Source organism: Microtus oregoni, unplaced genomic scaffold, assembly GCF_018167655.1.
Source record: "Microtus oregoni isolate MIOR12 unplaced genomic scaffold, Mior012 000024F_ref0000369, whole genome shotgun sequence".
In the NCBI taxonomy this organism is placed as follows: Eukaryota; Metazoa; Chordata; class Mammalia; order Rodentia; family Cricetidae; genus Microtus; species Microtus oregoni.
The window spans coordinates 35,732,807-35,756,007 of NW_024543083.1; the positions used below are offsets into that span (position 1 = coordinate 35,732,807).

General features: G+C 43.7%; 1 protein-coding gene across 1 annotated transcript in view; it reads left to right on the plus strand.

Annotated features, from left to right (window-relative positions):
• Mfap3l (microfibril associated protein 3 like) overlaps nucleotides 1–20,264 on the plus strand; it is a 44,908-nt gene extending 24,644 nt beyond the window's left edge. The window contains exons 2-3 of the mRNA XM_041673675.1: nucleotides 883–1,309; nucleotides 15,100–20,264. Of these exons, the coding sequence (XP_041529609.1) occupies nucleotides 1,012–1,309; nucleotides 15,100–16,034 (1,233 nt within the window). The 5' untranslated portion in view covers nucleotides 883–1,011 and the 3' untranslated portion in view covers nucleotides 16,035–20,264. The remainder of the gene's footprint in view (nucleotides 1–882; nucleotides 1,310–15,099) is intronic.
• Nucleotides 20,265–23,201: the final 2,937 nt, after the last annotated feature.

A 23,201-nucleotide genomic window follows, 5' to 3' on the forward strand; every position in this document is an offset into this window, starting at 1 on the left:
GGACACTGGGTGTGGCTGGAAGAGTAGTTGCTGAAATGGAGGCTAAAGGAGCAAGTTAACCTTAGACACGGAGGAGCCCGCCATGTCACCCTGCCCATCCTGACGATGTTACTCAGCCTGGGGAAGGCAAAGGAAGATCGAAAGTGAGCAGGTAGCAGAGGCACGGATGCGGGGCGGAGAGTGCAGTCAGTTCTGGGTTGGGGAGGCTGGCTGAGGTGTGGAAGCTCTAATGAGGAATTAGGAGAACAGTGGATTGTTTCTGGGGGGAGTCCTTCCTAATGCTTGCAGAGTCCGAGCTAGGACCAACAAAGTACCCTGGAAGACATGAGCTTTGCAAAGGAAGAAGGAACCCTTAGGTTATCGTGAAGATAGGGGGAGGGGCAGAAGGCATCTTGTAATACTAAGTGGAAAAAGTGTAGATCGAGAAGTAATGTAAAATTAAGAAGCAATGTAAATTAAAAATATTGTAATATTCAGATATGGTGGTGCATGTCTATGATCCCAACACTTAGGAGGTAGAGGCAGGAGAGTCGGGAGTTCATGGCTATCTTCAGCTACATAGCAAATTTGCAGCCAAACTGTGCTGTGTGAGATCCTGTCTCAACAACAACCAAAAGATAAAAACAACAATAAAAAAGTAAGATTATATCAATTTTATTAATTATATCAATATTTTGTTCTTACTGTGTTAATACAGACATATATAACTGTATACTGTTAAGATTTCTGTCATGTAAATTAATATTGGAGCACCAGAATATGTGTTTTATTTAAGAATGATACGGGCTTATACCTTAGACCTTAGCAAATTGCTATTACTTTACAAGTTTTATTTAATGTATCAGTGTTAATATTTGTGTGCATGTGTTTTTTTTTTAACAGATTCTTGATCAAGTACTTACTCCATGGATCCAGGACAGGTTCGTCCCATGGCCTGCTCTGAACAGTGTACAGTCTAAGAGAAGAGTCCATCAGCAAACCATCTCTTGCCTTACAGAGCAAGCCAAGAAGATGGACCTACTGAAGAACCATCCGACTGTGTGCTTACCACCTTCTGTGCCCTTCTTAATCCTAGTCTCCACTCTAGCAACTGCTAAGACTATCACCAACAGCACTTTCAATGGCACGGACGTGGTCTTGGGCTCTGTGCCTGTAATCGTTGCCAAAACTGACCACATCATAGTCAAGGAGGGGAGCAGTGCCTTGATTAACTGCAGTGTTCATGGCGTCCCTGACCTAGGATTTAAGTGGTATAATTCTGTTGGCAAGCTATTGAGAGAAGGTGACGATGACAAGGAGAGAGGAGGAGGTAGGTTCCAAAGTTCTTTCTGTTGTCATAAATTATAAACAGGAACTTAAAAGTCCATACCCTTAATGTTAGTTGTCCTCAGACCACTTAAAAGTCCTTTCTGTCTTGTTGTGCAAAGGCATAAGAGAGACTGTATACCCTTAAGGACTCAAGGTGTAATTAATTCATTTTTTCCACTCATTGACTCGGAAGACAAAGGGCAAACATTGATGTCTTTGGAAAGGCCTCTTATAGTGTCATGCTATTATTATGTACCCAAGATATTATAGAGCTTAGAGTAGATTCCCTGAATATATATTCCATTTATAAGATGTGTGTGTTTCCTGTCCTGGGAATGGTTCTAATAAGTAGTGGAGAAGTTGTTTATCATTAAACATCAGTTTAACTTACCTACTATGGATTTCATGATCAACTTCTTAAAGAAGTGTGCGCTTTCACTCTCTGCCACCTGCAGAGTCTCTTCCGTGCTCCTGGAGACCTGGCTGAGGTCGGTGAGAGGAGCCTGGGAAGCTGGGCAGCGGATGAGTCGCTGGGGTTGAGTGAGTGACTTTTTGACTAGAGGGTGTGATTCCTTTTCCCAAGCCCCAAGCTTCCCTCACCAGAAGCTGCATCCAGAGACAGGCTTTGAGACATCTAGAATCTACTGTTCTTGCTTAAGATATGTGAGGAGATTGTGTGAAAACCCAATCACACTCTGATTGCCGCGAAGGAGTTAAGAATACAGAGACCGTTGATCAGAAGCAGCCCCTCTTCCTCTCCTTCCTCTGCATTGCCCGCCCCACTTCTTAACCCTCTAACCATTGAACAATCCCCCAAAGAATTTCTGCTCCAGAGGACAAAAAAAAAAAAAAACCCTACATATTTAATCTCTTCTCCTCCTATTATCTTAATTGCTCTGCAAAGAGAAGCTGAATGCTTTGCATCTGCTTAGGAGGTGCCTGCCGGTGCAGCTTCCCTTTCACAGTTGTGTTCCCAGTGGTGAAGGCTGCTGGAAGTCTGACTGCCTGGGATGGAACCCCTGGCGGGCATGCTTCTGCTGCTATTGTTTAGCTTAGCCAATCACGACTACACCGTACAGTATAACTGATTCCCTCCAATCAAGAATTACATATTACAAATCATGTGTGTGTTTAATCCAGGCAAGGGACAGCCATTCCCCACCAACTCAAATTGTACTGTCATAGGAATTCTAAGGTAGAGGGGACTTTACACACATAACAGTCTGAATTTTTATAGAAATCTGCCTGAGGTCCTGCTGCCAATCAAATGGCTGAAACTAGAGTTTTCTCGACTGACAATGGGGAGATGAGAAACACCACCCCTTCTTCCACAGCCATCGGTCAAAAGGATGGCATCTCCCTAGTGAAGAGAGGGAGTAGCGTCGTAACACACATGCAAACCTTAGCGGGTCTTTCTGCAGGGCCGAGCTACTCCTAGGGATGTCAGGATGACTGAACTCAAGAACTCCAGACGTGAATCCCCCTCTCACATGGACCCTGAAGCAAAGCCTACTCCTGGGTATTTGAACTGCTGAGCCTTAGAGAGGAAGAAAACCATGGTATGATGTAATATTGGAGCCTATATTTCAGTCACATTAGTTTGAGTGCTGTTCCAAAGTTGGACGCTACTGCTTCAGAGAAATCCACAATGCCTTCATTGAAAAGGTCTTTGGAACTGTGGAGTAGCCTCAGCAAGCAGACATGCTGGCTTGCCTTCCTCATTGGTGTGGAAACATGATTGAGCTGTATTAGGTGGTAGTTATATTTGCTTTAATTTTATTTTGTTTGTGGACGCTCAAGTGGCCTATTGGAATACCGCAGATATAGACTCAACTCTATCAACAGCTTAAGAACTGAAGCATCAGAATGCAGAGCTCCCATCTTCTCCGTAGACTTGCTGATAAATCAGTTAACTATCTTAAATCTCATTGTAGATGTATTTTCAGTTTTTAAAGCCAGCTCGCGATACCAGTACTTGGTGTCCCGGCTGTGCTGTTGTAATTACAGTATTTGATAATAGTCATTGTAGAGCATAAGCCGCCTGGGGAAACAGAACCAGCAGCACACCTAACAAGCAGGCGGAACATAGGAAAGAGAAGAAAGGAGACAATGCCTAAGGAAATATTAGTGCCGTTGTGGTCCTGGGGCGGCCTGTGAGAGCACACAGTCTTCCGTTTCTCATTGCTGATGGAGTAAAATCCCATTTTATAGCACAGATATAGATTTCTGGTTATGCGGCAGTATAACCTGAGCAGGATTTCATTTGCAACTGAACAAAAGAGTGAGTCAGTGAATACAGAATGAAAATGGTGCTTGTATGCCATTGCTAGGACTTCACATAGATACATGGGGACTGTTTTAGCCAAATGGATGGAATTCAGATAATCTTCATCAACAACTATTGCACATAAGTCTGTGCACCAGGTTATACGTGTAACTTCGAATCCTTATGGTAAGCATGTACGTGAGGTGCTGTCAGTCCTCGTGGATGCAGATGGGAAGTCATTGGGCTGGGGAAGACATTGTATAAATGTTGTTTAATGCAAAGGCAGTGGTATTGCTTTCCCTGTCAAGGTCTCAACCAGTGAGAAATACTGTGGAGCATCTAACTCAGCTAGAGTGGATGTGGGAAGAATTCCTTTTAAAAGGAGGCCATTTAACCACTACCATCCTAGTTAGAGTCAGGATATTTTGCCGTAGGATGCATGTGTCACGCACATACAAATGTGTTCAAAGTCATAGGTCAGTTTGCTTCCAGGAGTTGATTACCACTGACTTTGTGACTAGCCTAGAAAGAAGCAATTTCATATCTTGTTTATCCTGAAAAAGTGAGATAGTTGTTATGGATGGTGGCCCCGCCTATGCTAGAAAGAGTGGGGCCATTTCCCGTCCTGATGGCCACAGCAGCTGCTTTGTTTGGCTCTCTTGATTCTCCTCAATCCGTTTCCATGGGATCAAGAAAGTGTAATGGGTAATCCGTACAGTTTTGAAGTTCTCTGAAAGAGTGCTTGTGAACTCTCTCAGAATTCAAACATGTATGTGTTGTAAGGAGGCCTCTTGTTGGTTCCCCACTGCTTAGCCCCGAAATAATCACACAGAAACTATATGATTTAAGTCACTGCTTGGCCCATTAGCTCTAGCTTTTTATTGGCTAACTCTTATATCTTAATCTAACCTATTTCTAGTAATCTGTGTATTGCCACATGGCTGTGGCTTACCGGGTAAAGTTCCAGTGTCTGTGTCCAAGGGGGCTCCATGGCTTCTCCCTAAAACTCCACATCCTTTCTCCCAGCATTCAGTTTAGTTTTCCACACCTACCTAAGTTCTGCCCAATCAGGCCAAGCCAGTTTCTTTATTCATTAACCAATAAAAGCAATACATAGACAGAAGGACCTCCCACACTATGCATGAGCTCAAACGGTCAGAAATGCATTGTTTTTAATTTTTTTTGTCTACTTATCTGGGAAGCATTATGAAAAGTCCCCAGTCATTACAGATGCACTAATTATCTAATTATTTCACTGTGCTTTCTTATTGCAATGTTAAAACATCGCAATTTGCCTTAGCACCTCCATCAGAGAAGTAAGAAGCATTTTAAGAAAGTTGGCCTGTGCAAGACCCTGGAAATAAGCCTGGCTGTTAGAGATGATGAATTCTCCTGTTAATGCTCTTTCCTTGAAAATCTACTTTTTGTGGGGATGTGTTTTACATACTTCTCTGTCTCCAAAAACAAGAAATTTCATGACTAAACCACATAGGAGAAAACTGGCCAGAGCTGCCTTTCCATGGCTCCCCTCTTTCAGATTCTTCTAAGAGCCTGAAAATGCCAGTTCTGCAACGTGAAGTCAGTCAGGTTTCCAAAGTGTCATTTCTCACCTCTTTGTTTTATCAAACATACATATACATGTGCATGCGTGCATGTACATGCACATAGATACACAGGCACGCACGCACACTGCCTTTACATTGCTCCACGCTTTCACAGATTCTTCTAATTGGTGGGAAATGTCAGTTTTGCTAAGTTAAATCAGCCAGGTTTCCAAAATGGCATTTCTCTCCTCTCTTTTTTAATCAACATGCACACATGCATGCACACACACTTACACACACACACACACACACACACACACACACGTGCATGCGTGCACATGCACGCGCATCTATACCACATATAATGTACAACATATATAACATATAGGAACCAGTTAATTGCCCTTTACCGTCAGTGTAAAGTAGGAAATCAATCTATAAAATCATACACAAATTTGTATATATTTTACTATATTAAATGCTTAAGAATTTAAGAACACTCCCAAAGGCATTAAACCATGTTTATGCAATTACAGTGGCGAGCTCTTTTAAGCCCCAGTTCTCTCTTCTGTAAACTAGAGAGAATCTTTTCTTTACTATCAAGCCAACTTGCAAGTCTTGAATAAACACTCGTCTGTTAAATGCTTGGCATGGTACCTAGAACTCAGAAAGCTCACAGTAATGATGGCAGCTATTTTTATTAATATTCTGTTCTGTCCTCAGAGCAATCTATGTCAAGTGCTAAATTCCCATTTCCTAACATAGAGTTTTTGTAACCCAAAGAATTTTTGCATTCTCTCTCTCTCTCTCTCTCTCTCTCTCTCTCTCTCTCTCTCTCTCCCTCTCTCTCTCCCTCTCCCTCTCCCTCTCCCTCTCCCTCTCCCTCTCCCTCTCCCTCTCAACTCTGTTTCCAACCTCAAAAAATGACTTTTGGTGGGCTGGAGCACTCCCTCAGCAGTTGAGTGCACTGGCTGCTTTACAAGACTAGATCGATTCCTAGCACCCACACGATGCCTCACAACCATTCATAATGCCATTTCCAGAGGACCCAATGTCCCCTGCTGGCATCAGTATAAACACGTGCAGGACACACATATACATAAAGCAGAATAAATGAAGCTTTTTAAAATTTATCTGTGGCTGGCGAGACAGCGCCATAGATGGAAAGCACGTGCCTTGCAAGCCTGACAGCTTGAGCCTAAGACTCTGGACCCTACAGTGGAAGCAGAGAACCAGCTCCCGCGTCCCCTCTGACTTCTACACATGCGCTGTAGCACACACTAATAATAACAACCACAATTTTTTCAATAAGTGCAAAAATTGACATTCCCTTAAATGCTATTTGAAATCTCTAGTCATTTGAAAATAACTTTCTGACAGTTTAGTAACCATTGACTTTTGTGTACAAACACCTTTGATCACTGATACACTCCTTCTCCTACAGGCAAAATACATGGAAATTACGAAGTATATTCTGTGCAGGGTAAGTTCCCATTTTGATTTTATGTGTATGGATGTTCGGCTCCTGCCACCGCAAAGAATCCATGCGGCCAATTCTAAGATAAGTTTGTTTCTCATAACTGGGATCTATAGAGAGCACTGTCACTATATAGCCAAGGATGCTGCTCCAAAGCCTATGAGCAGAATAGGTCCCATGAGCAAACAGAACCACCCAGCTCCATGGGCTGCTGTGCCCCTGCTGAGAAGCCCTGGCCTTACCCAAAGTGATACCCCCAACTCACTAAAGATACCTTCTGAAGAAGATCAAAGAGCCGGTTCTTCAAACCCTTAATGTATTTTCTTCAAAAGTTAATGGTATCTGGGGTTCATTTTCAAGATCGGTAGATATTAAAGTTAACTCCCAATGTTTGGGTGTTTCTTTAATGAACTGTGCTTCATTTGGGGTGTAAGCCCAGACAGCTACAGTCTTAGCCAGGAAAAGATTCTCTCAGATCCATCTAACATAAGAATGGCAGCAGGGAGCTCCCAAATGGAAGTCACTTTTATGAAGCAAGTGCTTTGTGCTTCTGCATCAGGAGACCAAGTGTAGCTGCTCCCAGAAACGCCGAGCCAGCATGCGGGGAATGCCATGCATGGCGCTTCTGTTAAAATCAAGATTGTCATATCAAATTAGCAAGAGGATCGGGTTTTCTTTTTTTTTTTTTTTAATCCTTTACCAGGATATAGCGGCAGCAGGTTCTTTTCAGATAGTAATTCCTCTTAGCAGAACAGAAATGCAGATTTGAACAGCAAAATCCCTCCAGCCGACCTTCCTGCCTGAAAGCTGAGCTATTGTCCCAAGCCACCTTTGCTCCATGTGACACAGATAATAGGCTTGTTAGAACGGCCCCAGCCCTCTCTCTGAAGAGGTCTCTTAGGGAGGATTGAGGGGTAGGGAAAAGGACACCAGAGTGCTTGCAGCTTGAAGTGTTTATAACCCGGCTCACACAGGGGCTTCAAGGGCCTGACATCTGTGGCAGAAGCCTTGGAACAGGTGCAACCATGCAGTACTAAATTTGTCTTCAATTAGATTCTGTAGCGAGAGGCATGCGATTCGTTCTCCTCAGCAGTCTGGATTTCACACAGCAGAAAATATGTGTTCCATTCATAGGCGCAAACCCATGCATTGTGTGCTTATTTGAAGAGTCTCAGTGTCGTGTGATACCCGTTCAAGAGACTCTTTTTATAGTCGCACAAACGTGCAGTGGGATGCTCACCACCTGATCGTTTTTTATGTAAACTGGTTTTAAAAAAAATAGCATACTAATTTGTGAGATTGTACACCCCCTCCTTGCAAGGTGGGGCTGTGTGAAGCTTAAGAGCCCAGGTACCGTAGGAGATTGGGAGCAGAGTTTTAATTTCTTGGCCATGCTCTCTGGGGATGGAGAGGAGCAACATAGAAGCTGCTTCATGCATACATTCAGCATGATACAGCTAAGGGAGAAAGCGCTTCCTTCAAATAAATAACCTGAGGACAATCTGAGAGCATCCTGAGTCTCTTTAATACTCAGCCTTGGGGAAAATCAGGGAAGCTGTCGGGCTGGTGTTTGGAGACACTAGCTGTGACCACCCACGGGGGTCTTTGTAGGTGATGTCCTCATTTCCCTTGTGGCCCTTCAGCTCCTAAACTTGGTGGTGGTGTTCATTTTCATGCAGCAATAATTTGACCAGAGTCATCTGCAAAAGTACCAGGAAGTTGTGATGGGGCCACATGTTGATCTCGTGTTGAGTCGCGGTAGTGCCTGTATTGGAGGGCTCCTTGTTGCTTACAGGTTTAGTTCCCAGTCACGTAGTCTTGTTGATCTCATTGCCAGAAGGTCTGCTGTCCTGTTGATGTGACATGTGATGTCACTTGTGCACAGGTCTCCATGCCAGGATCATGGTCCCAGGCTCATTGCCTTCCTGCCTTGGAACCAATTGCAATTTCTCCTAGAGACAGCTGGCAGGGAAGGAAAGTTCTGGAACTATGCCCTTCCCCATAGGAGGGGAATTAGAGGAGGAGATATAGTCTGAGCAAGAATCACTATTATTATTCTGAAAATGAAATGTTTTTATTACTTTGATTTTTTTTCGCATTCGCGTTCATTAATGTTTGCCAATTGGTCAAGGGGCTTACCTGACCTGATAAATGTCAAGAGGTCTAGAGGAAGGTTATGGGGCGTCCAGTCATGCCCTCCCCCACAGCTCATCCACACAGTTAACCTACCTGCCCTGTGGGGAATGTCCTTCCCTCATTCTGAACGTGCAGTTAGCAGTCATGGCCCTCCTCTTTATTTTGGCAACATGAAAAGTGAAAGTTAATGTTTTCAAAGGACTTGGATCCCTTTAAGTTGAATGGTGATTTATTTAATCAGTCCTGGCCAGAAAACTCTCGCACTCTTTCTGGTCCTTGATTCTTATAAATTGCCTTTTTGTTTATGCATATTTTCCTATTTTTCTTTTGGATTTTGTCTTAACTCATAAGGGTTTTTTTTTCTTGTTTTTCAGGAATTTTTTATTGTGTCTTTGTTTTATGTTTCATAGTTGTTAAGCATTTGTCTGTCACATATTCTAGAATTTTCTCCCAGTCGGTAACTTCCTTCTAACCATTCTGTGGTGAGTTTTTATGACTCAGAATATGTTCACTTGGTGGAAAATGTGATCCATCAACATTTTCTGAGATTCTTTAAAAAGCCCAAAAAAAGGCCTCAATCCCCCAGGTTCCCGACAGTTTTATATCCTCAATTAATTTCATAGTTTTAGTTTCATATCTTAAGAGTGCTTGAGTGTGTTTTTATTTATTACCGAAAACAGATTTTCCTGCCTTCTTTCCAATGTCCGGTCAGCCCAAAGGTTCTTTCTTCATTGTTCTGAAGTGCCTTCTCTCTCACCCTTAAAACTCTTAGTTACTTCTGATCTGGACTTTCTGATTTTCTTCTCTGACGTAATTAGGGTTAGCGATGGGCCATTCACAGCGTGAGATGGGCTTTGAAGGTGAAGCCAGGCAGGAGATTCAGAGTGAGGAGTGGAGTGGTCTCAGCAAAGAGACAGTGGTAGGAAGATCCTGTGGCCCCTCTGTTAGAAGAAACGTGCACTGTGTCTGGAAAAGTCCACTAAAATAAGACACGTAAATTAGGGGGCCATGCTCTTGCCCTCCTGTGTTGTAAGCCCCATGCACAGGGGCCCTGGATTCCTTTCAAGCCTGTCTCCACCCAAGGCCTGCTTCGTTTTACACAAGGTTTGTCAGCTCAGTGGGCTCATGCTGTGTTCTCTCTGGCTTCCTGCACCACCCCCCACTGGCCCTAAGAGTCTCCTCTCCCCACCTGCTGCCCTCCCCTCTTCCACATACCGTTGCACTTGGCACACTGTCTGCTGGAGTCTTTTCCCCAAGGGGACTGGATGATTTTTGTAGTCAGGAATCGTGCCTCACTCGTCTCTGTATTCTCGCCATCAAGTGCGGAGCCTGGTACACAGGCAGTTTATTCAATGGTGTCTGTTGACTGAACGAGGGAACAAGATAAAAGGATAGCTGCCCTTCTAAAAATGTCCGCCTCGTTGTGAGGCCCGGCATCGCGTCCTGCCGCACAGCTCAGCACCCACATCTGTTAGCTCCTCTCTCTGCAAAAGAGCCGACATGTTCATTCACGTGGGAGCCATGTTCGCGTGCCTGGACTTCCTGGAGGAAGGCGGTGACAGATTGCTAAGAGACCACTAACCTACCATAATGAATGTGTCTGTAGTTTAGCCTGAAGCCTCAGAGGGGCTGTCACTTTGCAAAGCAGCACTGGGAAGAAAGAGGATGGAGAGGAAGAATTTGGAAATTGAGGGTAGGGGCTATAACCTGAGCAAGAGACAGAAAACGGGTAAGAGTAGGCACACAAATGGGTGCTGGGAAAATGCTGGCCATTCGGTGTTGTGTTATGTTTGGAAGGTAAAGCAGTCGTGAACAGCCTGCCCTTTCGATTGCCTCCCAAAGCCTTGCGTGTGGAGCTGCCTTGGCTTCAGCGGCTGACACTTGAGGGTTTTATTTGCACTGAAGTGGTTCAACCTCATGAAAATTCAGTGCCATTCCCACCAGCTACAGTTGAAGCCACTCGGCAGCAGCAGCGTGGTGTGTGCCTGCTTCATATGCATGGCACTGAAGATTTCCAGTGACAGTCACCGTGGGTGTTCTCGTGTCTTTCACGTTCTTGGGACCCTTCCAGAAGAGGTCTCAGGGAAGGGCATTCTCACAGGACGGAGGATGGCCCATGATAGCGCAGAGAGGATATTTCCAGCTGGGGGGCCTACCCTGTGGAGGTGTTTCTTGAGCCTGCTTCACCCTGATGGAGGAAAACCAGCCAGTATGATTCAGGGCATCTTCCGGGTTTTCAGGTCTCTATGCGTTAATAGATCATGTATACATCTATTTTTCACTAATCAGGGGAAGCTGAGGTTAAGTAGAATTTGGAGTCTTAGTGCCCAGAAAAGAGTGAACTTACCAACTTACCAGCCAAGAGAAAGAAACAGGTGAGATAAACCTAGCCTTCAAGATGAGAGACTCAGAACTTTAGTTCATCTGACATGATCATCGGAATGTGTGTGTGTGTTTGTGTGTGTATGTTTGTGTGTGTCTGTGTGTGTGCATGTGTGTGTCTGTGTGTGCACGCGTGTTTGTGTGTGTGTCTGTGTGTGCGCGCGTGTTTGTGTGTGTGTCTGTGTATGTGTGTGTTTGTATGGTGTTTGTATGTGTGTCTGTGTGTGTGCATGTGTTTGTGAGTGTGTGTTTGTGTGTGTGTCTGTGTGTGTGCGTGTGTGTCTGTGTGTGTGCATGTGTGTGTGCATGTGTTTGTGTACGTGTCTGTGTGTGCGCGTGTGTCTGTGTGTGTGCATGTGTGTGTGCATGTGTTTGTGTACGTGTCTGTGTGCGCGTGTGTCTGTGTGTGTGTCTGTGTGTGTGCATGTGTTTGTGTACGTGTCTGTGTGTGCGCGTGTGTCTGTGTGTATCTGTGTGTGTGCATGTGTGTCTGTGTGTGTGCATGTGTGTGTCTGTGTGTGTGCATGTGTTTGTGTACGTGTCTGTGTGCGCGCGTGTGTCTGTGTGTGTGTCTGTGTGTGTGCATGTGTGTGTCTGTGTGTGTGCATGTGTTTGTGTACATGTCTGTGTGTGCGTGTGTGTCTGTGTGTGTGCATGTGTGTCTATGTGCATATGTGTGAGGTGAATGGCAGGGGGATGTTTATAGGCTTCCACTGTTCCACTCTTTTGACTTACTCTGTGATCTGGTGACAGAATGTTAATCTAGATTGAATGTTGGTTTTCCTATGTGACACATATGGGCAGAACCCTCAGTGCCCTTACTATTAGCTGAATCTGTACAACAAACAGGTCCTTGGTTTCAAGAACTAAATTGATGTGTCAGTGTCCTCCTGGGTTAGAACAGGAAATTGCCTGCAGAAGGTGGTAGTTTATTGTTTAGCTAAAATGACAGTTTAAAAAAAACTGTTTGGGGGGTCACAATATATGTATTTACATTTGTTTTGCCTTACAGTAAGTGACAATACTCACTTCACACATATGTGTCTAGGCTTCAAACTTTAAACGCAAGCAAGGGTCTGGAGAGATGGCTCAGCAGTTACGGGCACTTACTGCTCTTACAGCCCAGGTTTGGTTCCCAGGACCCTTACGATGGCTCACAACCATCTGTAATCCGGTTCCATGGTCCTGACTCCCTCTTCTGGTTTCCTTAGGCTCCAGCATGTATATAAACGTATGCAGGTTCATACACCTGTATGTGAATAAAAAGCTTTTGTAAAAAAAGTAAATGAGATTTTTGTGCTAAAGAAAGCATTTAAGAGATGTTAGTTTATGGAATCACAGTCCTGAGCTACAAACTATGATATATTTGTAAGTGACCACTTACCTGCGGAAAGAGCAGTTTCATCAGAATGAACTGCAGACATCAACAAACCAGGTTGTGTTCCATACTAAGCTCAGATCCTTTTAACAACACAGGGAGACGCAAAGTGTCTGTATGTCTGAATTTAACTGCTTGGGCTCAAGTTAGAGAAATGGGAATCAACAGACAACTTAAAGTATGTCTGGAATAAGTATAAAGGTCAAATTTAGACCATTTTAGGAAATTCTCACTAGTGGAAAACACCTGTCCCTTGTAGTTGCTGTGGTGTGTTTTTGCATTTTTCTCTCTCTGTGAAAGTGGGTAGAATTCTACAAAACCTACTCTTCAGGCATGAGGAGGAAGCTTCTGTCCCTTCCGTCCCTGTTTAATGTTCTCCTGTTTTCTCCTGTCCCAAACATATTGTTTCCATGTGTGTTTATAGCAATTTCTCCAGGTAATGTGTGGAGAAAGACAGTGGAGTAGAGATAACCAAAGCGGCCCTTCCCGTTTCTCTTCAGTCGCATCCTGTTTCCAACAGAAGGAAGGCAGATATGAGAACACTTTCCAAGGCTCTTCTCTGAAAACCCAGCACCTCCCGTGTAGACTAAACTGCCCATCAGTGAGGGTATTTCCCCCATACCTGCTGTAATCTACATGAAACATGCCTATTAGAAGAAAATATTGATAAGGCAGGTTTCCTAGCCTCTATGCAGCAAAAGGATTGAAATTCATGCCCAGGGAATGAACGCTTGCCTGAGCTGCATGGGAATGGAGCCAATCACAGGCCACATGCTCGGTTTGTCTGTTCCCACACTTTGCCTAGAAACTGAAATCACGAGACGCTAAGCCAAAGCATTTTCCTCTTAGGGGAAGTACACTGGCTGGATTGTCAAGAGAGGATTAGCCTAGGACAAGAGGAACACTCTTCACACATGTTCTTTCAGAAGGCAAAGAAATGTTAAAGTACCTAAGTGAGGGTCCCCTGCCAGAGTCTCCGCTGCGGCCACCGGGGAGGTGCTGTAACCCAAGGGAAGTACCGCACTGGTGAATCTAGCCTCTTTAGGCATGTCATAGGCTTAGGAGATACTGGATCCTCTGACGCTTCATATAGTAGCCTTTGAGACCTGTCTGCTTACGATCTCTGGAACTTAGCAGTGCTGAGGCTTCAAGCCAGGCCTTGGAGTGTGAGCCAAGCACTCTGCCATTGGGAGCAGTTGAGCTAGTCTCAGCCCATGAGGGCTGGTGAAGACTTTTAATTGCCAATAAGTCACACAGAAAATTTAAATTATCCCGCCTCTCAGGGGCCACCTCTGGTTGGTTCAGAGGACAAGAGGCCTTTTATGAAAAACTGTCTGCCCATCCCTTAAAGTTTCCAGGAGATATAGCTTGGAGCTTCATTGCTCTCTGGGAGACAATAGGAGGTGAGTATTAATTCCTGACTCTGATCCAATGCTTGGAACCAAACCTGATAACCAACTTACTACATAGAAACCTTGAGAGCTGCAGGGAGACGGGCTAGAATTCATCCCATCCCCCTGGTTTAGAACGTCATTCCCAGGCTGGCGTAGTCTTAGTTCTCAAAGTGCCTCCTCCTTTTAGCCAGACGTATCGTTGTCCTGGCGGGCTTCACTTATTTTCAAAGCTGAAGGTACTTGATATTCATATTTGACCTCTGAATCTTCATTGTCAGCTTATAACTCTAAGCAGTGTAGTTAATTCACTGTGAACTCTCAAAATGAATGACATAAATTATGTTTAATTAGCTGAAGCCATAGGAGGATAATATCAGTCCTAAATATGGGTCACCTAAGCAAACAATTATGACTTAATTGATTTTCTCCAGGTTTCAGATTGAACCTAAAATGTTTTCCATTCCAAGAGGTCTTAGTGTCCCCGTGAAGTGTGTCCAATAAAGTTCTGCTCACAGGCAAGCTACAGAAGCATGAGGTACCTTAAGGAACTCTTTCTTAAAAACACTGTATTATTCAGAATATTTATCTTATTTTTCCACCAGGAATTGGAATTCCACGCTATTGTGTCTAGTAAATAACATAACATTATCTACTGAAGAAGTCATACTCCTCTGGGGACATTGCCTCTGGTAGGCCCAAACTCCAGTCTCCACACCCATATGGTCACAGACACCGCTGTGGATAGAGGAGATTATTAATAACAAAACGGAAGGATAAAGCTGGGAGGGAGGGATAATGGGCAGTGGGACACTGGAGACTTGGGATGCAGTTCACTGATAGAACACTGGCCAGGTATGTGTTTGAGGCCTTGCATTTGAGCCCTGTCACCATGAAAACAAGGAAGGGGAAAGGGAAAAGAATACACTTTTTCAAATACAAATCCATCGATCTATATACTACTTCTAAATAGGTTACCTTGGTAATGTTGCTCGTGTGTCTCAGTTTTCTCGCCCATAATGTGGGGCAATGTTAGTGCTTCCTCGCAGTGTTCCAGAGGGAATGAACGGGCAGGTGTCACAAGCACATAGCAAACACATTTGTCACAAGCTCAATGCCATTGTTAGTCGCCGTACATGTTTTTAGACGGGCATAAGATTGTATGGCGATGGAAATAATATGCTCTTGGCTGAAATCTCTTCCATCCCTTCTGACAGGAAAATGGCAAATGCTGGATGGTGGCCTCCTGAACATCACCAAGGTGTCTTTCTCAGACAGAGGGAGGTACACGTGTGTGGCGTCTAACATCTACGGCACCGTAAACAACACGGTGACCCTGAGAGTCATCTTTACCTCCGGAGACATGGGCGTGTACTACATGGTGGTGTGCCTCGTGGCCTTCACCATCGTCATGATCCTCAACATCACCCGCCTGTGTATGATGAGCAGTCACCTGAAGAAGACTGAGAAAGCCATCAATGAGTTCTTTAGGACAGAAGGCGCCGAGAAGCTGCAGAAGGCGTTTGAGATTGCCAAGCGCATCCCCATTATCACCTCAGCCAAAACTCTAGAGCTTGCCAAAGTGACCCAGTTCAAAACCATGGAATTTGCCCGGTACATCGAAGAGCTTGCCAGAAGCGTGCCCTTGCCTCCCCTCATCATGAACTGCAGGACGATCATGGAGGAGATCATGGAAGTGGTCGGGCTAGAGGAGCAGGGGCAGAATTTTGTGAGGCATACCCCGGAAGGCCAGGAAGCCACAGACAGGGATGAGGTTTACACAATCCCCAACTCCCTGAAGCGAAGCGACTCCCCCACCGCCGACTCGGATGCTTCGTCGCTGCCTGAACAGCCCCCTCAGCAGATTGCCATCAAGGTTTCGGTTCACCCCCAGGCCAGAAAGGATCATGTGGATGACCAGGAGGGTGGGCAGTTTGAGGTCAGAGATGAAGAGGAGACGGAACCATCGGAGGAACATTCCCCAGAGACTGCGGAGCCATCCACAGACATAACTACCACGGAGCTGACGTCTGAAGAGGCATCGCCTGTCGAGGCACCAGAGCGAGGACTGCCACCAGCACACCTGGAAATGCCAGAACCAGCAGTGACATGTGACAAAAACACCTGCATTGTTTATGAAAGCCATGTCTAATCTTAACTCCGAAAAGCTATGCATATCCAGAAAATCAGGGGCTGCTCCTTGTAATACAAATGTAGTATGCACTTGCCGCTAAGCCTTACCAGGAGACTCTCATCCCTTAGGTTGGAGTGATGCCCTGTGATGGGGAAGACACCTGCATGGAGTTCATGGGACTAGACTCACCCCAGTGGGAACAGACGTGAGAAGTGCTGGGGTCCAGAACTGATCCGAGGGGGCAGATGTTTGTCCTTGGGATCTGAATCGTAGAGGCCATTCTCTGCCAAATCCCTTAATTAGTGATTCCCTTTTGGCCAAGAGTACACCATTGTAAGATGTTCTGAGTTCAGGAGCCGTGTCCAATGCATAATGCATTGTTTTTCTTTCGGTAATTATAAGTCTGCCACAGTAGCAATTGCTCCTACATGGGTTTGTTGCACTTTCTTCTCAGTTTTAATTATTTTCACGGTTCTTCTATAATGGAGTAGTTGTTATTATATTAATATTAATTGCTCTTTCCGCTGGAGACTTCTGTGTCACCTTTATCCTTGTTTTTTTCTTAGTGTGTTTACCTCAGAGTCTTGGGTGTCAGTCACTGACATGGCTGCCCTGTGTCATTTGTAATGCCCCAAAGTAGTTACACCCCACTCTTTCTCCTAATTTCCTCTTTAAAAAAAAAATACCCTCACGCCTCTAGTCATACTCATTTTGTTTCCGATGAAGCTGCTATTCTGAAACTGAGAAAAACTTAGCCCCCAAGTAGCACTTTAACAGTCAAATTTACCTGTCCAGTTCTGAGAGCAGCTTAGGTGAGCTCAGCTTGAGGTGAGGAGCAAGCTTGTAAATGCTTAGATATACCCACAGCACTCCAGAGAATGGCTTACACGCAGGTGCCCTCAGAACAGCCCCAGATGCTTGTCACCACCCCAGCCCCATCAGAGGAAATGGCCTTGGACAGCCCCGTTCTTACCAGGAACGTCAGCATTTTCATTTGATGGTGACCCCTCAAAGCTCACTTAGAATTTTGTGGAAAGTCTTCAAACTGTAATAACCCCTAAGTCAATGGGAACCTAGAGAGGAAAGAAAAAAATCTTTAAAGCAGTTGTGGAAAAAAAAAAAGCAAAAAAAAAAGCACTATTGGCTTCTTTCTCTGAATATGATGCCATCAAAAAAGAACAGCATTCTGAGTTCATACCAGTTCACCCTCTCTTGCAGAGAGGGAAACCAAGGTCCAGATTTGCTAAAAAGCCTGGCAAAAGAAGGCAGGGTCTTCACCTGGAAGATTTATTGCTTGCTAAGGCAGAGGCATTTGGCTATATCTATCTTGTAGATGCAGCATGTCTGCTACCTAGAAGGCCTTGCAGGGCCGATAGTGTGCTGAGTAGTGCTAGTAGCTCAGCACTAGATTTAGGGCAGCATCTCCGTGAAGGGTACAACCAGGTCCCCTTTAGACTGCATACTCAATGTGTTGATCATTGAGAGGGAGCTTGCGAAATTAAGATAATGACACACAGGATTTTATCCTGAAATGATTGAATTCTTTGGCCACCATGTAGTGCATAAGGCAGCTTGATATCAGAGAACAAAGACAATCCAGCCAAGCATCCAACCCAAGCAATCCAACCCAAGAATTGGGCTAATTCTTGACTGTGCCGAGCAGAAGCTGCCAGACTTTTTAGCAAATCTGGACCTTGGTTGCCCTCTCTGCAAGAGAGGTGAACTGGTATGAACTCAAAATGCTGTTCTTTTTTTGATGGCATTATATTCACAGAAAGAACCCAATATTAAAACTTTTTTTTCACAGTTGTTTTAAAGATTTTTCCTTTCCTCTCTGGGTTGCCATGCCATTTTAATGCTGTTAGTTACTCAAACGAAAGAAACACTGCATTTTCAACAAGTTCTCAAAGTTTTCCCCTCCAAAAAATAGATTTTGCTCCCCACTTCTACAGTTTAGATTTAATCTTGGTAAGAGCGATGAGTGCTGTTGTAGATACAAACAGGGGAGACTGAAACCTTACAGACTGTATCAGAGCCGAGGCCATCTCAAGTGTGATGAGTGTCACAGGCTTGTGACGTCAGAGGTTGCGTGGGTTATCAGAACAGCCCCAGATGCTTGCTTGTCACTACCCCAGCCCCATTAGAGGAAATGGCCATGGACAGCCCCGTTCTTACCAGGAACTTGTTCATTTTCATTTGATTGTGAATAGAATATGCAGGTGATGCCTCGAAGCTCACTTAGAATTTTGTGGAAAGTTTTCAAACTGTAATGACCCCTAAGTCAATGGGAACAGCTTGTGGGGTACATACTTTTACAGCAGGGGCATCCGAGGGTAGCAGAGGTGGCGGTACAAGTGACCTTGACAGGACTGTGGACAGTTCATGAGCAAAGCCTTTTGACAGCATTTGGAGTTTGACAGGATTTCCCTTTAAGAGGGATTCCTTATTGACTCCTAGTGAAAAGTCTTGAAGGTCACCTAAAGAAACCTGTAGCCTGCTCCCATAAGGAGCCAGAGCTTCTTTGGAGGCTGTCTGGATGGGGATCTTATACAGCCACATTGAAGGAAAGTTTTATCCCCAGCTCTTAAAATATACACATTTCGTGATTGTCATGGAGACACACAAATGCCTATTTTGGACATATGTACCCAGAGAGGCAGCAGGGACTGACTGGTAAATGTCCTGTGATGGTATGTGAACTCTGTTCTACCCAGTTCTCATTCCATCCAAGCCCGCGTGCAGACTTCCCCATGGAAATTGGAAGCCAAGGTATCCATGCCATGCAAATACTGGTTAAGGAGTATAAACTAAAGTAGGCAGATTTTTCTTTGGCGTAAGAGCTGAAATATATGACCAAAGAATATTTCCAGATTGATTTTGATTCTTTGGATTGAAGTGGGGTAGGGAGTAAGTGGATGATTTTGAAATCTCCCTCTTTAAGGTATCAGATGTTCTCGGCATAACAATATCCAACCGTAATGGGAACTTGGCTTGATATGGAATTTGTACATCCAGAAATTTTATGCTTTTGCTGCCCCTCCACAGAGCAGCCTCTTACTAGGATATGAAATATGGAAACCTCATCTCATAACACTTGGCTGATAGTTTCCCAGAAAAAATGAACCATTCAGGTTCCTAGAATCATTTGTGGAGTCCCGCTGGGCAAACATGCACACACGTTTGTGCACAATAAACTCATTTGGGCAGCTTTAAAAGCTCAACACTCAGACCCAACCTATGTATGTCCTCTGGGTCTTCTATAGTCATTCTTTAAAAAATAAAAATCAAACAATTTCTGGTTTCTGAGTCATCCTGGTCATACCTCCTGCAATTTTTTTCTTGAAATTCTGAAAATGATTCACGTACATATGCATATTTAATTCTCTTAGATGATCTATAAACTTGGATGGTATTTATTCTAAATGGGAAAAAATACCCAAAATTTTATATTGGAAAAAAAATCTATATAATTTATAATGTTTTGTTTTATATATTTATATTTTCATATCTTTAGGGCACATCTGTTGTTCTCATCTTTTTGTACATCACAGTTGGCAAAAAGAAATGCTAATACTTGACTAAACTCTCTAGGAACCAAATGTGATCCATGTGATACATAATGTATATAACTTGCTCTAGAACTCTCTGAATGTCCTCACCCATGCCAAGCATTGTTGTGTCATGTCATTACTGCCAGAATGTCTGGGGTGCTCTTGAACATTACTTTCTCACGAGGAAGATGGAAAGGCCTGATGTCCCACACAATGGATTTGGGGATCTCTTTCCCTCCCTTATCTTATTTGTTTTCTTCCTTAACTGGACACGTCCTGCTGAAGGGCAGGTGGGAGATGATGAGAAAGCACCAGGAATGAATCTCGCGGTGGTTGGGTAAACCGCGTTAACAGACTGAGGACATGTGTTGAGTCCCATGCCTGGGTTGTCATTCACTGGTGATGTAGCATCTGCTTAGCTCTGTTGCACACACAGCGTAGGGCATGAAGAATGCTTGCATGTTTGGGTAGGTACTGTGGATCCTTAGTGCGGCCACTTTTGTTGACTGTGGGGACACCCATTGGGCACTGGAAGAAATGTCTTAGCAAAACAAGTCAGTTATCTTTTCTTACATGGTTTGAAGGAGGAGGCTTATTCTGTGTTGGAACCTATAAATGGCAGTCCCAGTGCTTAACTGGGGATTTCTGTGTTTTCATTTGGTAAGAAATGGAGCATTAAAGTCTAGTTCAAACGCTTTTCTCAGCATGTGCAACTGCTCTCTCTCCTTCATGTCTTCCTGCATCCTCTCAGCAACCCCACTGAGTAATCCCCGTTTCCACTTCAGCACTTCCTGGAATTCTTTAAACATCAATGAAGCTTCACACATATCTCTGAACATGTTCACTTTAACATATCGATTTTACATTTCACCGAAAAAGCCTTCAAACCAATAGCGAAGTTCATTTTCTTAATGACCTTTTTATGATTTCTTCAGAGATTAACAGATTTTGATGAAACAAATCATTTGTGGGTTACAAAAAAAAGCATAATCAAATAGAACAGAATTGCTTATATTTTCCAAAAGACCAAGTGTTTGACTATTATCCAAAAAAAAAAAAAAAAAACCTCATATGAGAAGGATGCTCTTTAAACATCTTTTTTCCCTTAGGAAAGGAATATAAAGGGGCTAACACAGAGAATACTACAATCATTAAAGCTAGACAGAACTAGAAAGGAAGCCAATCCTATGAACATTATGGAATAAATTAATTTTATTATTTAGCCAATTTAAAAAGCCTCAAAATGCATCTTTCTAATATTACAGAACTATGACAAGTGAGTTTCAGAGAATATGTTTGCATCTATTTTTGTCTTCCTGTTGCTTCACTACTACTGAACTTCCTTCCTCAGAGTGGAAATGAGATAGAAAATGTATCAGGAAGAAGTACAAAATCATTTAAAGATATAAGCAAATTGCTAAGGTATACATTGATATCGCTGTAGTAAAAAGAAAACGTGATGTGTGAGCCATCCTGTAGTCTGATTGTTGCTTTAATAAAGGGTTTACACAGGTATGTGGATCGTGTGTCATGTCCCGTCTGAAGGGCAGTTAAATTTGACCTAATTGACCCCTTAGTGCTTTCTTGACAAACTTTATAAAGCAGTTTATCTATACTATATAAATTCTATCCATAACATCAAGCAGAGAGTCCTTCTGAAATTGGACTAGGAAACCCAAACATTGTTTAGGAAGAATGCATCATAGCAGAAATTCTCCAAGTCACCTAGACAGCAAGGGCCCCAGGCTGACGCCAAAGACTCAGTGAGTAGATTCTTCAGTGATCAAGTAACCTGCAGAAGCTCAGATCCCTGTGGATGAGATGGGAAGCGAGTAAAGCAGGAGACTAAGAAATATTGCTTGAGCAACAGAAACATTTAGGAGATTTGTGTCGGTGTTAAGAGGCACACTGTCAGCTGCACCGTGACAGGAGAGAAATAAGTTGGTCCTGATAAATTTAAGCTAATTTGTAGCTTAGAGACCCAAACAGACACCAAAACTATTGGTTTTTTTTCAGGGTCTAGAATGCTGTGGTCTTCAGGGGACAGGTCACCTTCAGGGTGCGTGAGTGACTTTCAAAGAAACAGAGAATTTGAGATGTGGAAAGGGAGAGTGGGGTTATCTGATACAGTCTTCCCTCCAGTGTCACTGACAGGCAGGCACTTCTGCTCTTCTTGGACTTACAAGGGGAGACCTCTACCGCAGGATGTGAAATACTCTGCTGTGAATAGGTTTAGGTGCTGAGTCACAAATCTTAGATGCTTGTCTCTGCTGACCCTTTGAATGGGAAGCATGGCTTGGTCCTTCGGTGATAAAACTGTCTTCTTTACTGTCAACACAAACCAAATGCAATGCACATAACACATAACACGGGGGGTTATGACAAAAGACTGGGCAGTTCTGACTCGATTGCATTAGCTGTGTCATGTGGAAAATGAGCGAGGGGAATGGCTTTTATCAAAAGGAGCATAGTGTTTCTCGCACTATGATGGCACAGGCTAACTAGAAAGAAGAGGTTTCATTCACTTACAAATTCCGCTGCTGAAAAGAGCACAGTATCTAGGCAGGACCTACCTGCGCTGTTTCCCCTCAGCGTGGGCAGCAATGGCAGGATTGTAGAGGAAGCACTGTATCTCAGAATAAAAAGACAAGGACTTGTCCTTCTGAGAATACCCTCCCCAGGAACCCAAGGCCCTCCCACTGAGCTCCACCTCCTTAAATTCCCACTCCCACCTCAATGAAGATGAAGCCTCTAACACAAAATGTTGGAGGACACAGCTACATTCAAACCATAGTCTCAGAGTGGCCATAAAACCCATTAAAATAACTGGTCAAGAGAATAGAATAGGGTGGAGACCTAACATTCCAGTTAGGTCAAGTCAACCAGTGGCAGTGAGACCACCCTAAGGAAGGGAACTCACCTTGAGCTGTGTTAGTAAGTTTCCTTGCTGTACTTCCCAGCCTCACTGCATCCCCCTATCCCTCCCACCCCCAGTGAAGCCACCAGGAGGTTCAGCTGGTTCTTCCTCCCTTTCTGGGAGCTGAGTCAGAATAGCACAATTTTCCTCTTTCTTTTTTCCATCTCTTGCTTTTGGATGTTGACCAAAACATAAGTATCCTTTTTCTGATACTTTGGGCTTCCTTGTTTTTCACCAGCACTGCCATGTGGCTGTTTGTCTGCCTTGTGTCTGCCCTCCATGCTGGCTTAAATGGCGTGACATTTTCCCTTCTCGCCTCCATTAACCTTTTCTGGGCAGCTGCTGAGAGTTACAGCTTGCCTGACAGGAGGATTTGTTGTTGTTGTTGTTTGTTATTTGTTTTTCTCTAATAAAACTGTCCTCAAACTTCTTTTTTAGTCTATTCTTAAATTCTGTTATTCTTAAACAGCTGCACGGTGGCAGATATACAGTTGTTACCAAGTAGATCACTATGTTTTCAAGGAATTACTAGAATTGACTTGAAAAAAAAGTATGTATTATATGTTATATCCAGATTCTTCTTAAATGACCAGCACTAATTGCCTTCATGATGTTAGGTGAAATCACCAAAGTTAAAATAATGTTCCTGAAATAATGACAAGTACGAAATAAAATTAAATTTAAAATGAGGTGTTATATGATAATATGACTTTCTCA